This window comes from Bolinopsis microptera, chromosome 1 (genome assembly GCF_026151205.1).
Source record: "Bolinopsis microptera isolate Bmic1 chromosome 1, MBARI_Bmic_1.0, whole genome shotgun sequence".
NCBI classification, from domain to species: Eukaryota; Metazoa; Ctenophora; class Tentaculata; order Lobata; family Bolinopsidae; genus Bolinopsis; species Bolinopsis microptera.
Window position 1 is genome coordinate 6,999,542 of NC_087072.1, and position 15,885 is coordinate 7,015,426.

Consider the following 15,885-nt stretch of genomic DNA (forward strand, 5'->3'; position numbering starts at 1 on the left):
CGTTTGCTTTTGAAAGTTCAGGCTGATTTGAGAATTCTAAAACTTTTTGAATGAAGTGGATAGTACGAGTATTGAATGAAATAGAGCCCATTGGACGATGGACAAACTAGTGAAGAAGACAGAATACGCATGCAGATTAACTTTTTCGGTTGATTACGATGAAAATTATTGGTGGGTTTTGTACTTGTAATTATAACTACATTTAACCTTTATTCTAAATAACTGCTTTTATTGTCTGTGAAGTGTTCAACACAGTTGTGTTTCCCCGGAACTCACTAGTCACTATTGTTCTTGTCCGAACAGTTAGTGTTGAAATAGGTTACACACATACTTTCACTATTGTTCTTGTCCGAACAGTTAGTTGTGAAATAGGTTACACACATACTTTCACTATTGTTCTTGTCCGAACAGTTAGTTGTGAAATAGGTTACACAAATACTTTAAGAGTCAAAACCAATGAGATGCGCTGCTTTACAATGTGATGAAAAGGTATTGATTATTGAAGCTAGATAGCTATGTCCAATACAATGTGACAATGTTGTATAGTCATTTTGGCAGTTGCCAAAATGACATTTTCGGTCATAGTCTAACACTTTATTACAACAATGAATCGGTGGACACAGTAAAGATAGACGCCTGATAAGAAAGGACCGTGAAGAAGGACGGAGAAGAATACGAAGGGAAGACGGAGCAACAGATGAGCAGAGGAGATCGCGAGAAGTGGAGCCCTAATGGCAATAGACTTGAAACTGTTTATATTCTGATCTTGATTAACGTTGGTTTCTATATTTTAAGTTGAGGGGTCGTTCACATATTACGTAATCAGCTGAGGGGGGGGGGGGGGGGACCGGGGGTTCCGAATTATTACGCTAGTGTAATTTTTACACAATAGCTATGTGTAAAACTGATTACACCCAAACACCTCTGTTTTGGGGAGCAGAGAGTTCATTTTAACATCTCTGTTTTGATTATCAGAGGGTTCATTTTAACACCTCTGTTTTGGTTACATACAAGGAGGATAGTTTAGGAATTGTTTAGAGATTGCTAGAGAGAGTGGGAAATTGTTTATACTATATGGGGATACTTAGGAGTGGGCCTATTGGATGGCAGGTTACCCTTTTTGGTTTTAGTACAGCAGGAGTTTATAGTTGGAGAACTAGGAAATCTAAATTTATGGGAGATTATATAGAGGAACATTGAGACATTGTAATTGCAATTCTTAATCACGTATTCAATTTGAAGTACTTTCCCTTGCCACCTTCCTGAACCAAATTGTAAGGAAAAGACCGTTTTTATCAACAATAAAGTATTGAAGCTGTAGCCTGTATCGTGCTCCAATACAATGATATGATAACGTACATTTAAACCTGGAGCAAAGTTCAATCTGAATGATGAGACCTGGAAGAGATGGTAATTTCACATTGAGAGGAGTGTCTGACTAATGAGGGGGGAGCACGTGTTTACTGTCATGTTGTACACGCACTGACTGCTCTGTGAGGCTCGTTAACAGCTCTGTGAGGCTCGCTAAAGGGACATGAGGGACGAGCTTATAATGGGGGCTAATGTTCGTGAAAATAATGACACGATGCAGTCCGAATACAAGGTGTATATAGTTGGTGTATTACACTTGGTCGCAGTGGAGTTGTGAGCAGCAGAAACTGTAAATGCATCTCTTTCTCGGGCATTAATCTAGACATTATTGGACACTGAACAAATTTTCTATGCCGAACATTGGGGTCAAGTTTAGAGCAAAGATGCCGGCAACGTTCCGGTATTCTAAACCACCAGGAAATGGACTTTACCCCCACATACCAATAATAATGGGATAACGATAGTACAGGATGGTATCAATACCGTGTACAAATGTAATTACAGTGTACAAATGTAATTACATTGTACTCTAATTACACTGTAATAACTTAATTGCACTGTATTCTCTTATTAGACCCAGGGGAGGGAGCAGTTTCTACAATACACATTGTATACCCTGGAGTATACCCTGAAGTATACCCTGGAGTATACACATTGTATACCCTGGAGTATAGGAGTGCGTAGAGAGTATACACATTGTATACCCTGGAGTATAGGGAGTATACCCTGGAGTATAGGAGTGTGTAGAGAGTATACACATTGTATACCCTGGAGTATAGGGAGTATACCCTGGAGTATAGGAGTATACCCTGGAGTATACACATTGTATACCCTGGAGTATAGGAGTGTGTAGAGAGTGTTCCTGCTGTGTTCCCGCACTTTAAACAAAGTATGAACATGGTACGTTATCATTACTCCTTGTTTGGTGGTTTGTAGCGAAGAAAGCAGCAGGTTTGTTCTGTTTGCTAATGAGAATTGAGATGTTGTTTAAAAGTGTATAAGTTTCCTAAAATTTTCTAATTTTACACCCTTACAGTATATTATTTATTAGTTAGCGGATAGAGGACTGAGGTGTCCGGAGTCTCACACTCTAGAGTCTCACACCCTAGAGTCTCACACCCTAGAGTCTCACACCCTAGAGTCTCACACCCTAGAGTCTCACACTCTAGAGTCCCACACCCTAAAGTCTCACGCATTAGAATCTCACGCCCAAAAGACCCGGACCCTGTGTATGAGTAAGGCGATAAGGATGGATCGCAATCACCATCGACCGTCCTCTTTTGCAAGGATTCTTTCGTAATATGTCTTTTCTTACAATAACCACGGTTTAAATTTTAACAACTAGAATCATTTACTGTTCCACACACTCTTACTATCACAAGAATATGCCCTTACAGGAATGTGATTTACCCTTTCCCACGATCTTTATGACAGATTAAGAATCATTATTTTATATCAGCTACGATCTCATTCGCCTGCATTAGAGCATTAAGAATTTAGGAACCATTAAGGATTTAGTGATGACGTGTGTGTATTGTATAAGTACTTTTAGTTACTATTGTTCTAGCTCGTCGTACACAATTTTAGTGTTGCACAATAGAACTATAAAATTTAGAAGCATGTCCAGCCTCTGAGTTAAAACGTGTACAGGAGTATTATTATAGCACAGGGCTATCCTAATAGCTAGATGATAATATTGGGTGGTCAACTTTACCACAGCACAAATTCGGTAATTACAGTAATTATAAAGCTATTAAGCTATAATTATCATCCAGATTGTTCCTGTGTGAGAGAAGTATGACGCATGTTATGTGAGGGTGGGGCAGGGCTATTACAGTTAGGGTATAGTAGATTCTGGACCAAATACCTGTGTGTATATTGAGTATATAGTACACTAATACAGATCTCTTTAAGGCATAAAGGGAATGATTTCAGTTTTTCGGATTGCATCATATAGCAATGAGGATGTAATATGTTTCGCAACTGAGGCTGAGAGGCATTTTATTTTGGGTAATATTACTGCATCTCATGCTGTGTAAGACAGTTTACCTCAGTCTAAGACAATATAATAGACAATATAATTGATTATGATAAGCTTTATGTCCGTTTATGTAAAGAGAAACCTCATGATAGTATGACGTACCAACTAGACTTCCAAAGGGACAACGCCTCTGGCCTCATGAAAGAGCGTTCTTTTATAGGAATAATGTTTAACATATCCTTTTACACTCTCTTCTAATATTATATACACGATAAATTTATTCATAAGAAAGGAAATAGAGATACTTACCAGTTTTCTTAATCGCAACACGACGGTGAACCAATTGTAATAAACCTGGAGATTATGCAATCTTATCTTTTTAAAGTGCATATTTTAGGTGATCGTCTTTATCGTCCTTTATCTACTTACCGATTATAATTTAGACAACGTAATCACTGATCGAAAAAAGGCGAAACTTATCTCTACGACCTACGTTTTCTGTCAAATTTACAGCCAATATCGGCGGTAAGATTTACTGATACTGATACTGTTTACTGATACTGTGATTTGTGGCAAATTTTTCATCTCACTGAGCTGACATAAGTGAGTTGTATGGTTAGAAAATAATACAATCAGTTAACAATGATTAAAACAATTTACAATTAGATCTTTGTGTACAATCACTCTTGAACAAAATCACTATATTGTAATACAATTTCAAAAATTTATTATACAAAAAATAATAATCAGCAATTTATCTTATCTTTGAAAAATTAACGTAACACCTAGCTTATCGACACTCAGCAACATATTGAAAACATAATTATAATTAAACATTATTATGTATTTACCAACAGTGTTACCAACAGTGTTACCAACAGTGTTACCAACTCTTTAATCACGGTTAAACAAATCCTGTCCTCCAATAAATCATGTTGTTCTCCGTTTACCCACTGCACTTTAAATTTTCATTATTACAAAACATACGGATAAACGAAATAATAAATTACTAGATCATATTTTCAATTACAAAGTACCTGCTACTATATCCGTAACCAACAAACAACATGATTGTAGCGAGTAACGCTGTATTTCATTCAGTCCATTCATTTCCAATCGAATTCGTCTACTAGGCATTAACTAATTGTACAGTGTACATGTTATATTTAAGTAATTTGCCCTCACCAAAATGTGCTTGATTACACAAGAGTATTAATCAATGTTCAGAAACCAGAAATTCTAAAAACTACCACCGAATAATAACCATCAAACCTCAAATCATTAAGTTAAAGACTCATTAATCATTGTACACACACTTGAATAACTGTAACCCTCACACACAGATAGACTACAAAGATCATTAATCTAGTTCTCGTTATGGCAGGGGCGTGGGTGGGGTCAGTAGAGCCCTCTTAAAACACAGATAAAGACTTTAAGAGCTCTTTTACTCTCAATTCTATTTATAGCTCACAAAGCAGCGCCAGATCTGCAGTGCAGGGCAGATCTGTAAACCTTACAATGTGGTATGTTAGAGATAAACAGTCACGTGGTCTGTTGAAGCTCTTCACACATTGGCTTGCATGGTTTTACTGCAGCGAGGGAAGTGCTACTTCTCAAATGTGGTTAACTTGGGTTACCAACTCTTGTGTATTGTGGTGAGGTTATGGAACTGCGGTATCATGTACTGAATTTTGGTGAAGGTTTTTCGTTATATATCGCATAATAGAGTCTAGAGCCTCTCTAGGGAGACTTTTCATGGTGAAAATGTTCAGGCTCGCTCCTAAAGTGTGATGTATAATTATCATTAATCAGTGTACTAATACATTTAACCGAACATTATTATAATAAAAGTCTCCTGCTTTTCTCATTTCTCCCAGCTCTACACCACTAGAACAGTATGCCATAATGCAAAACCAGCTGACCACCAACACCTACTACTTGATCTGAGGTGTGAAAATTAACACATTTTTCAAGTCTAATAAAGAGCGGCCAGAGTTCTCAACTATCAGGTTTACAATGTAAGCCTTATAGAATATAAACTCCACTGTGGAATATAGAATTTAATCTCACAAGATTGTGTGAGGGCTGGCGCACAATGACACTGTAACTTCTAAAACACCTGGAGTATTCTATTGTTCGTTGATTGGAAAAGTTGTGGAGATTCAACTCAGGAGTCACGATACAATGGGGAACAATCTAGAACTTTACCGGACTGATATGACATCTGATTGCATTGGATTTTGTTTGTTTAGCAAGACGAAATCTGCCGATATAATGAAGGTGGCTCTAATCGCACCTGTTTTATCATCATACCGTCAGACGTGTGGTTGAGCTAATAAAATCTAATCTGTGGTTACTGGTTTACAACATGATCGAGTGCACTAGAACAGCTCTTAAAGATACTAGAGTTTCAGTTTCATCTAGCATGTGGCTTGTTATTCAAATGGGAGTTTGGAAAACTAATATTCTAGGTCGTGATTGAGAGTATTAAGTGTATTGCGAAGGTGTCCTATGACCTTAGATTCTACAAATGACTACAAGATTAGGGTCTGTGTTAGATCTACTAATCTGGAAAACTTAACTTCAGAAACAAATCATCCACTGTTTTATCACTGCAACATAATAATATCCTTGAATATTAATAACAATTTAACTTGGAAATAAACAGCTGTCCCGATAGATCCGTCTGTGATATCATACAGATAGTTGACTGCTGCTATAGCTGGTGGTATCGTTATTTTCCGCTTTGCGTTGACGAAGATGTTTCATCCCAGGTCCGTGACAGGGTGTTCCTTATCTCATCGCCAGCTTATTAGCTGATAACTTTCAAATATTCTGAAACTCTTCTCGTTCTTCTGAGACCTGTAGAATTTCAGGTTTTAAATCTATAGAACAAATCGTTAGTAGACAGCAATTGTATTTGACTACAAGGCTTATAGATTTTCCATGCGGGCATAATAAGTAATACATAGATACATAATACATTGCCTTAATTGTAATGTTGAATAAGTTGATTGTAAAACTGTTTGTTTACTCTTTCCGCGAAAAATTTATTGTTTTCATTATTGCATGTTACAGCCAATGTTAGATCCGGCCGGATATTAATAACTTAGACACAATTCGCAGGGCAGTGCAGATTTAATTGGTTTATAGAACAGTAAATAAGTTTGACAGTATACGTTGTCAGGTACCACGGTGGTAGTACCTGACAATATACGTTGTCAGGTAGCACGGTGGTAGTAGCACCACCATGCGACAGCACATAAACTTTTTGGGCTTTTTATATCATGCATAAAAAGAATTGCACGATGTAGCTCATCAAGGGTGGGATGAACTTGATATATTATATTATGTTCTGAACCTGGATTGATTTTAAAGACCTTCAAAAATGTGGTTGAAGCTCTTATAATATCAAACGCAAATGTTTTTAAAATATTGGACATTTTAACTATCTCAACCACCCATTTTACAATTCTGAAAGATCAACGACGGTATCAAGACTTCCCAGACATAATTTGATAGATTTTTCGAGTTATATCTTTAAACTTTAAGGTCAGAAGGCATGAATCGAATTATGGAGCACAATTTTTTGATGGTTGTAAGGTCTCGACTTTCGATGGTAAATCATAATTAGCAACAAAAATCGTTTAAATACATAACGCATACCATGTCCACGAAGGGAGATTTAAAATAAACTAGAAAGATTTCGAACCAAAAACGTATTTAACTCAGCTTACAAATTTCGATCCTTTGCCAAATTTCAAAGACTAGCAATGATTATAATTCTAGTCAGTAGTCATACGAGAGATTTTATTTGATGTCCCGAATACTGTACAGAACTCAAAGTAACGATCGAACTAATAATTTAACTTTCGGCTGCCACAAGGCAATTTACAGTGCCTGTGCCTAGTGTTCATGATGTTAAAACCACAACTTTAAAAAATCGACGAACCTGGGCCACATGATCATCTCCTCACAAACTAGACTCATCACAGTCCCGCTCATCACTCAGCTTTCCTCCCTCCACGTCACTGTGCCACTGGTTAGTCAGGTCCTGCATCTTCGTATACGCGTCTTTTATCTCCTGCTTCGTAAACCTGCACAATTAAAAGATGTAAAATATGATGAAGGACAAATAAACATAAAAAAGGACGAATAAAAGACACACTCATTAGTCATTACTGTGTAGTGTGTACACAAAGTAGTCCTCAGATTTGTCTATATTATATCCTAGACATTCCACGAATATAAAAAGACTAAGTTTTTGTTCTCTAGGTTAGGCTTATTGTGTAGGTAGAGAATAGAGACCCGTTATTAAGGAAACCACACGGGGAGCTCCTGTGGAGGAGGCGGGGAGGTGCTGTGGAGGAGGCTACCTTCTTGGTGGTGATATTTAGTTTAATTATTACCTCTTTATACTATACTTAGAGTAATTAAACTCGCCGAGGGTTAGTGATCTTCATGATTCTCAGGGCAATCATCTCACAATAAATTAATAACTCCTTCTAATCAGTAATAATGAGCAACTTTATTGTGGTTTCAGCCTCTTGAGTGGTTCTTATTGGATTTATCTTATAATAAACAGTAAGGTCAGATTGTCAAGTTGTCTGTGGGAAGGAGAGAGAGAGGGAAGACAGTAAAGTGACATCTAGTTAAACATTTAACAAAGGCTGACCTGAGCAACTTGTATGGTAGTTTGATTACCACACTCTTTATACATAGTACATACACATTAATCAGTTAACAAAGGATTGCCACATTTTGGGTCTTATAACCATATAACCCTCATTTATTTAGCTAATTTGAAGATAAATATTGTGTTCACTCACTTTTTCCGGAAGAAAGGTATGAAGTATTTGTTGTCCAGGACAGTGAAGCCCTTGGTTCCGTGCCAGATATCCTCACTCTCTCCTGGGATCTGGCTAGCCTCCATACTCCGGCCCATCTCCATTGTTTTAGACAGGGGGTACTCCTCGTCCGCCTCGCTGTCCTCCTGAAGAGAAACAGTCAGGCATAGCTATAGGGTGGTTTTACAGTTCTTTGATGTTATGTGCTAATATTGAGAGGTACAGACATCATTAAAACATTAGCTGGCATGCTTGGCAGATATCTGTTTAAGTTGTTTTAAAGTATTAAGTCGCAATAAAAGCGCTTAGCTTCAAATTTGTTAGTGTAACTTATTACACTGGGTATTAGATACCCAGGATAATGTATCTACAGTGAATTAACGGACTGCTTTGTGCTGGACTTCGATCGTGTACCGAAATATTTGCATATTTTCGATAGGTTTGAATATAAAAGTAATATTACACCTGGAATGAGCACTGATATTTTCAGGAATTTAGGTTAATACTTAATAAGATGTATTGGGGGTTTGCAAACTGCACGCTCCAGCAATGATAAGCGAATTATCTATACTATAAGTTATAAAAACTTAAAGGATATACACACTGTCGTGAACATTCCATTGCATTGTAATCTAATCTTGAGTCACAAGATAATCAAATAACACGTACGGCTAACATATAAGATACAACACTCCGTTTAGCGATAATAAATCGAATATGTCATAGCTTCATTACTAAAACTCAAAGTTTTAAAATCACTATTTAGTTGTATGAATTTTGATAACAAATAATCAGTTTGCTCTGAAAGAATTTCGTGTTAAAACCAGATGCAAAGGCTGATCACAGTATACAGTGCAAGTCGACTGCTAGATAAGAAATATATGCACTTTTCACACGATATAATACTGCAGATGTTGCACATACACTTTACATTTTGCTGTTTTTTATGATCCACTCAGTATTCAGGAGCCTCACACAGCACTCTTCTCAAAGGCAGAGAATTAGAATTTGCAACAAGAATCAAGCGGAACACAAGCAAGGGGAGCAGATAAGAGGTACTAAAGCTACACTGCTTACATGAGTCGAAAAACTCGTAAAGCGTGCCTTGCGCTGTTTATCCTGCGTCTGGGTTATGGAATGTCAATTTTCATCTTCAAAACTTTAAACTTTGACAATCGAATATATTATGGTGAAGTTTATTGTCTCATTTAACACCTAGATAGTTGATACACTATTCAATTTAATACAGTTCGTCTTATAAACTTACAATATCTTCATCACTATCATCATCACTTTGAGGAAGCTTCTTGTGTTTAGTGGGAATTTTATCATCAGAATCAACGTTTTGGAGCAGCTTCATAAGTGGCATTGTACTACCTCCAAAAAATAGAATGCTAAACAGAACTATCACCTGAAAATGAACATTGTATGACCAAAATTTAAAAATGAAACTCTGGAAAATAAGTCAACCAACAAATAGAGTAAGAAGGTATTTAATGTTTTTCAATGATTGAAAAAATGAGTAAACGTTTTCTTACCAGTGTAGTGCTGACTATAACTCTCCGTTTCTCGTTGGGGAACGGAAGATGGAGTGCAAGCGAGAATGCAATGGCCCCTCTGAGACCGGAGAACCACATAATAAACTGCTTCTTAAAGTCTATCTGATGCTCACGAAATTTGTTCACAATAACACTGATAGGGAAAATGTTTATAGCTCGTCCAACAAGGCACAATATGAGAGTCCAGATAACAAACGCTGGCTTGAAACTGTGGGAAAAACTGAAAATAGCCATCCCAAGATATGCAAAGACCATAGACTCAGCTAGGAAGGCAAATGTCCTGAAGGTTTGTTGAACAGTGATCTGAGTTACGGGGGATAGGTTGAAATGAGCATAGTGGGACATGACTATGCCACTTGCTAATATTGCCATGATACCTGAATAGTTAAGTCCGTCTGCAAGGAAATAAGGTCCGTATGCAAACAATCCAACTGTGCAGAATTCTAAGGATGGTACTTTGTTGAGGTGCACATATTTCAGAATAAGTGCCAGAGCTAGTGCAAAGATTACACCAACCAGAGAGGAAACTGTGAACTTCATCAAGAAGCTTCCAACACCAAGTGTTACGGCCCAAGCGGTACTGGTAGAATCGTCAAAGTTTATCACAGAGTCACACATTACGATTGAAACTGCATCATTTAGCACTGATTCTCCAAACACCAACATGTATAATGTTGGGTGCACATCAATTGATTGAAATATAGCCAGGGTTGCGACTGGATCCACAGCAGAAATGAGAGCTCCAAAACTTAAGCTTTCTTTAAGTGTGAATGGATAGACGACATCAGCCATTCCCAGCACAAATAGTCCACTTCCAATTGTGATGGCAGAAACAGATGTTCCTAGCACGGCATAGGTGAAAATGGAGCCAAAGTTGGCAAAGAAGTTCCCTTTGTGTAATGAGTAACCACTTTCAAAAATAATTGGTGGTAACATAATCAGGAAAAAGATAGTGGGACTCATCATCTCTTCTTCTTTAAAATCAGCCAGTTCGAAGTAGTTGAGGACCTGGAACAAAGCACCAATAATAGCTCCAAGGAATACAATCCCAATGCTTTCAGGTAGGTAGTGGAAATGAAATTTGATGAGTAGGTATACCAACAGTATAGAGAAAAACAGTACACACAAAATAAAGAAGATTGCGAAACTATTTTGCTTTTCAATTAATGCCCCTGATAAAGGTTCTTTAGTGGCAGGAACATCAGGAACATCAGGAACTGATTGTTTTACAGGCTCAAGTAATGTTGTATTTTCACTGTCAACAATTAAAACGACTTGATTTTCCGTTGCTACTGACACATCACCCTCCACTTTGAAAACCCAGACAGTACAAAGTGCAATCAAAAAGAGTACAGCAGTAATTTTTTTCATATTTCTGATGAGGAGAGACGTCTCACTCTGCTGATTGGAAGCAATAATGTAGCCAAAGCGATGAGATGTGTTGATGTATTCTGTAACTACTGTCTTGCAGTATTATAATCCAATGTTCCCAGCCACCTTTATAAGTAGTCTGACATGGGTTAACTGGCTGAAAATTTGTTTATAATATTAATACAGTTGGATGTCCTCCCTTACATTAACAGAATTCAGATAAATAAGCATAGTCGATGTGTGTTTTAAAAATCAACATCAAAACACTTCAGATGTTTGACTTATCCCTCGTTGCTGGTTTGTTCATGACCCCAAATTAATCAGAACCCAACGAAATTGATCTATTTGTATATCATTACATCTCTAAATCATTCCGAATTATTTATAAATTATTCGGAATTCTATTTAATCAACTTTCAAAATTATCCTCAGGATTACGACTATCGTTGAATACTATAAAAAAAGTTGTATCCTATTCAAAGTGTAAAACAAAATGGTACATTCAGGATACATTCAATCAAATCGAGTGATGCAATTGACACCGGAAACAGAAATGGTCCATTGCTTCCAGGATTAATTTGAAATCTTTATAATATGTTCATCTATTTTGATTGAAATAAATTTTCGTGCACATACAGAATGAATGGTTAATAATTTAATATATATGTAGACCAAGCTCTGTGCACGGGATGCTTCCTGGAAGAATCCAGTTCTTTTAGCGGGGCACCCTACCTAAAGCCAAATTGAGATATAATAATCATATTCCTAGAGAAATAATCAGAAATCGAATACCAATCAAATAATATGATATATATGAGTAGTAACCATATTTACTATGCAAAATGCCCCAACCACATAGTGTAAATTTATATAGAATTCAAATTCCATATCATCATTAAACCTCAATACCTAGTCAATATAATAGCCCAAGCAAAATTAAATAACTTCTTATATACCTTACTGTCATACTACAAATTAATTAAACATTTGAAATCTGTTGACCAGAGAATAAATTTCTAAGCCTAATGCAAGTGAAATAATTTAGATGCAATAATGAATGCCTAATGTGAGTATCATTTGTCAACGTCCTTGAAAAAAGTCTGTACAAGAGATATGAGTAACTAATATAGAAGAAAAGAAAAAACAGGAAGTTGTCGTCTGTTGTAAAATAAATAAAATATCTAGAATATAAATTAGAATATAAAATAACATTCAGTCAATGTGTCGTCAATAAACTGTACAATTATCAAATGTTAAAACTGGGTGATACAGTCACCAAAAAAAATACTAAGTATGATAAGTTAATAAATTAAATGTGGTCTATAAAACTACCACTAAGTATAATAGGTCAATAAATTAAAAGTGGTTTATAAAACTACCACTGTGGGAACCCCTTCTCCAGTTAAAACATGTCAGTCATGTGCAAAATCAATCAGAATGGTAAGGTGGTAAAAAAGGGAATATCTTTTCGATACATCAATTATATATGCCTCAGATTTAAAAGAATTAGAAGTTACTTAGTTATCAGCGACTATGATTGCAGTGTAAAATTTGTCATATGAATTGTCGACGGTATAATTAGGGTCTGTTGTTATAGATGATAGTAGCTGTTTCTTATACGAATCACTAAAGCTTTTAACATCGGGCAGATTTCGTAGATCTGTTGGAACATTATTCCAACATTTTGCCCCCAAGTATTGAAAGTTTTTATGTGATGTTGATCTATTGACATAAAGGTTGCAGCTTTCGCCGCTCCTACTACCTCCTGATGTGTAACTAAATTTGTTCATAAAGTTTGTAGGACAATTGTCATGGATGATTCTAAACATATAATTTGACAGATGAAGTTGTCGTCTAAGATGGAGTGGTAACCATTTCATGTCTCTATAAACATTAAGGCTGCTCTCTGTTTTTGGAACGTTGAGAGCTATTTTGGCTACCTTTTTGTACAGAGTGTCAAGTTCAGCAAGTTTTGTCTTGCCAGCTCTACAATAGATCGTGTCTAAATAATCGAATTGTGGCAACATGAGTGCATTGGCAAACATTTTCCTATATTTAATGGGTAGCAGTGCTTTACTTCTATACATGGCACCAATTCTCTTCATGACCTTCCTAATAATATAATCTACATGGCTTTTGAAGTTTAATTTACTATCTAGAATGAGGCCAAGATATTTTGTCTCTTTGCACTCCTTGATTGTGAAAGTTACCTCATTACAATCAATCGTTATTTCATCATGTTGGTCAACAGAATCAAACAATAGGAATTCAGTCTTCTTTTCATTGAGTGATAATTTATTAACACTGAGCCATTTAAAGATTGTCATAAGTTCTATTTTCATGTTTATAAATGTGCTTCTGCAGGTTTGATCAAAGAATAGTGCACCATCATCTGCAAATAGAAAGGGCTTAGATAGGTTACAGGCATAAATGATGTCATTTATGAAGATACTAAATAATATAGGCCCAATGATGCTTCCTTGTGGTACACCACTCAGAACTTCTAAAAATGAGCTTAGATTGCCATTGATCCTAGTGCATTGATATCTACAAGATAAGAAGTTCTTAAACCAGGTTAAAGCAATGCCACCAATTCCATAATATGCCAATTTTTGAAGCAATATTTCATGATTCACTGTGTCAAAGGCCTTCTTAAGATCAAGAAAGATGATTCCTGGTTTATAAGACTTAGATTTACTCATATATATTTCGTCCATCAGATCGTACATCAGATAAGTTGTGGAGTGATTTTTCCGAAAGCCATATTGATGCCGGATGAAAAGTTTGTTCTCTTCCATGTAATCAGTGAGTTGCTTGCCGACAAAGTATTCTATAAGTTTTCCTACAAGTGGAAGGATGGATATTGGCCTGTAATTATTAGGATCATCTTTCATTCCTGCCTTATGGATGGGAGTTACTCTAGCTTTTTTACAAAGGGTTGGTACAACACCTGTATTAAGGCTCAGATTGACAATGTGGGTCAGTGGCTCAACTATGTGTGGTACAGCTTGCTTAAGTAAAAATAGAGGCACATTGTCATATGAGGCCTTGTCATTCTTGAGCGTTTCGACATACATTAGGATATCAGTTTCATTTATTTCTTGGAATCTATCAAATGAGATATTAGAAGTTCTAGGAGGTAAAAAATCAGTAAAACTAACTCTTTCAATATTGGGGGCCTGATTTTGTAATCTTGATCCAACATTTGCAAAATGAAAGTTAAATAGCTCAGGATCATTCTCATTGATAGTTTGACAATTAGTTGTACCAGGGGTCATATTTGATGCCAGTTTGATAGTTTTCCATATCCCTTTAAGATCATTCTTGGCACTTTTAACTTGTAGATCATCGATTACATTAGCCTTTTTGCAGGTTTTAGCTAATTTATTTCTAATATTTCTCTGAATCTTGTAGCAATCCCAGGCCTCATTACACTTTATACATTTGCTACATGTACCACATTTATTGCAATTTCCATTGTCTCTCTTATCCTTCTTTTTACGGAATTTTTTTAGAAGAAAATGTGTATGATTAATGGCATTTAAAAGTTCAGTAGAAGGTTTATGTATGAACTTTTCATGCTTTTCTATGGTCTTGCAAGGGAAGAAGGTTGCATATGCCTGTTCAATATGATGACAAAGGCCAGCAGTGATAGCTTCAACATCTGTACTTTCCAATAGTGGACTGTAATCAGAACAGGTATCTAGATAGTCTAAGAATTGTTTAACATTACGTTTACAATAATTTCTAATTTCAACCTTCTCAAATTTAGGAGCTATAGGCACTGTGTACGGGTCCTCTTTGGTGACAAAGAGGCATACCTTAACAAGTTCCTTACATGTGCAAGAACAAGAGAGTTTGACAGCCAGGCACTTGACCATACATTCTTCCAACTAGAGCACTGTAAACCACTTTTCAAGCAACAAAACATCCTGGCTTTCAAAAATTTATATACATATCACACATTTATGGAAGTTTTTAAAATACTAAAACTAAGGTGCCCAGCATCACTGCAACAGCATTATCAGTCATCTTTTAGAAAGGAAACCACTATCATTTCACAACTCCCATCTAATGACTTTATATCAAGATCCACCAAAATTTGGAACACAATTGCACCTAAACTTAAGCTCTTTGACTACTCCTACAAGATTAGCCTTGCTAAAAGTCGCCTGAAAAAGGCACTTCTAAAGCTGCAACATGCTTATAATGATTCGGCATGGACCACAAGCGATTATGACATAATGCAGCTGTCATTTGAAAACAATCCCCTTCATCAAATTTAATCCAGTGATCTCGGCCCACAGGCTCCTCCTATTAAACAAATTTGATTTTGGTAAATGTGTGCTGACTCCACCACCTATGTATTTAACCTAATATTTAGTGTATTACAGGTAGAAATTGACTTAGGTAGGTATTTTTCTCTTAGGTAGATATTAAGAATTTGGTTAATTTCTTAATTGTATGACTATTTCCATTACTGAGACGTTTTTAATATTTAATTTAGGAGGGTTTTGAAATTTTTATAGGACTGGTTCACAGAGTGAACAGATTCCAGATTTATATATTTTTAAACTGATATTTAATAAATGATTAAAAGAACAAATTTTAAAGTTGCCATTAGATCCAAAAACACACCCATTATGCTCACTTAAACACAACTCTAAATCAGTAGGCTGTCACTCTATTAATGCACCACACCGATACCTCCACTCCTTGTAGGTTATAAAATAAATTCCAAAATCCTAATTTTGTA

The 15,885-nt window shown here is 36.1% G+C and overlaps 1 protein-coding gene across 2 annotated transcripts; it reads right to left on the bottom strand.

The window, feature by feature from the left end:
* Positions 1 to 3,988: 3,988 nt before the first annotated feature.
* Positions 3,989 to 11,303, bottom strand: LOC134818956 (sodium/hydrogen exchanger 8-like). 2 transcript variants are annotated; one of them, XM_063828693.1, is made up of 6 exons: positions 9,738 to 11,303; positions 9,467 to 9,610; positions 9,277 to 9,324; positions 8,182 to 8,345; positions 7,305 to 7,449; positions 5,963 to 6,214 (listed from the first exon to the last, which is right to left on the bottom strand). In XM_063828693.1, the coding sequence occupies exons 1-5, from the start codon at positions 11,127 to 11,129 to the stop codon at positions 7,326 to 7,328; spliced, it is 1,872 nt and encodes a 623-aa protein (XP_063684763.1). In that variant the 5' UTR covers positions 11,130 to 11,303; the 3' UTR covers positions 5,963 to 6,214; positions 7,305 to 7,325. The 2 variants fall into 2 exon arrangements, with proteins under 2 accessions (XP_063684772.1, XP_063684763.1); XM_063828702.1 differs by lacking the exon at positions 9,277 to 9,324 and having other exon boundaries at positions 3,989 to 6,214.
* Between the last annotated feature and the right edge of the window lie 4,582 nt (positions 11,304 to 15,885).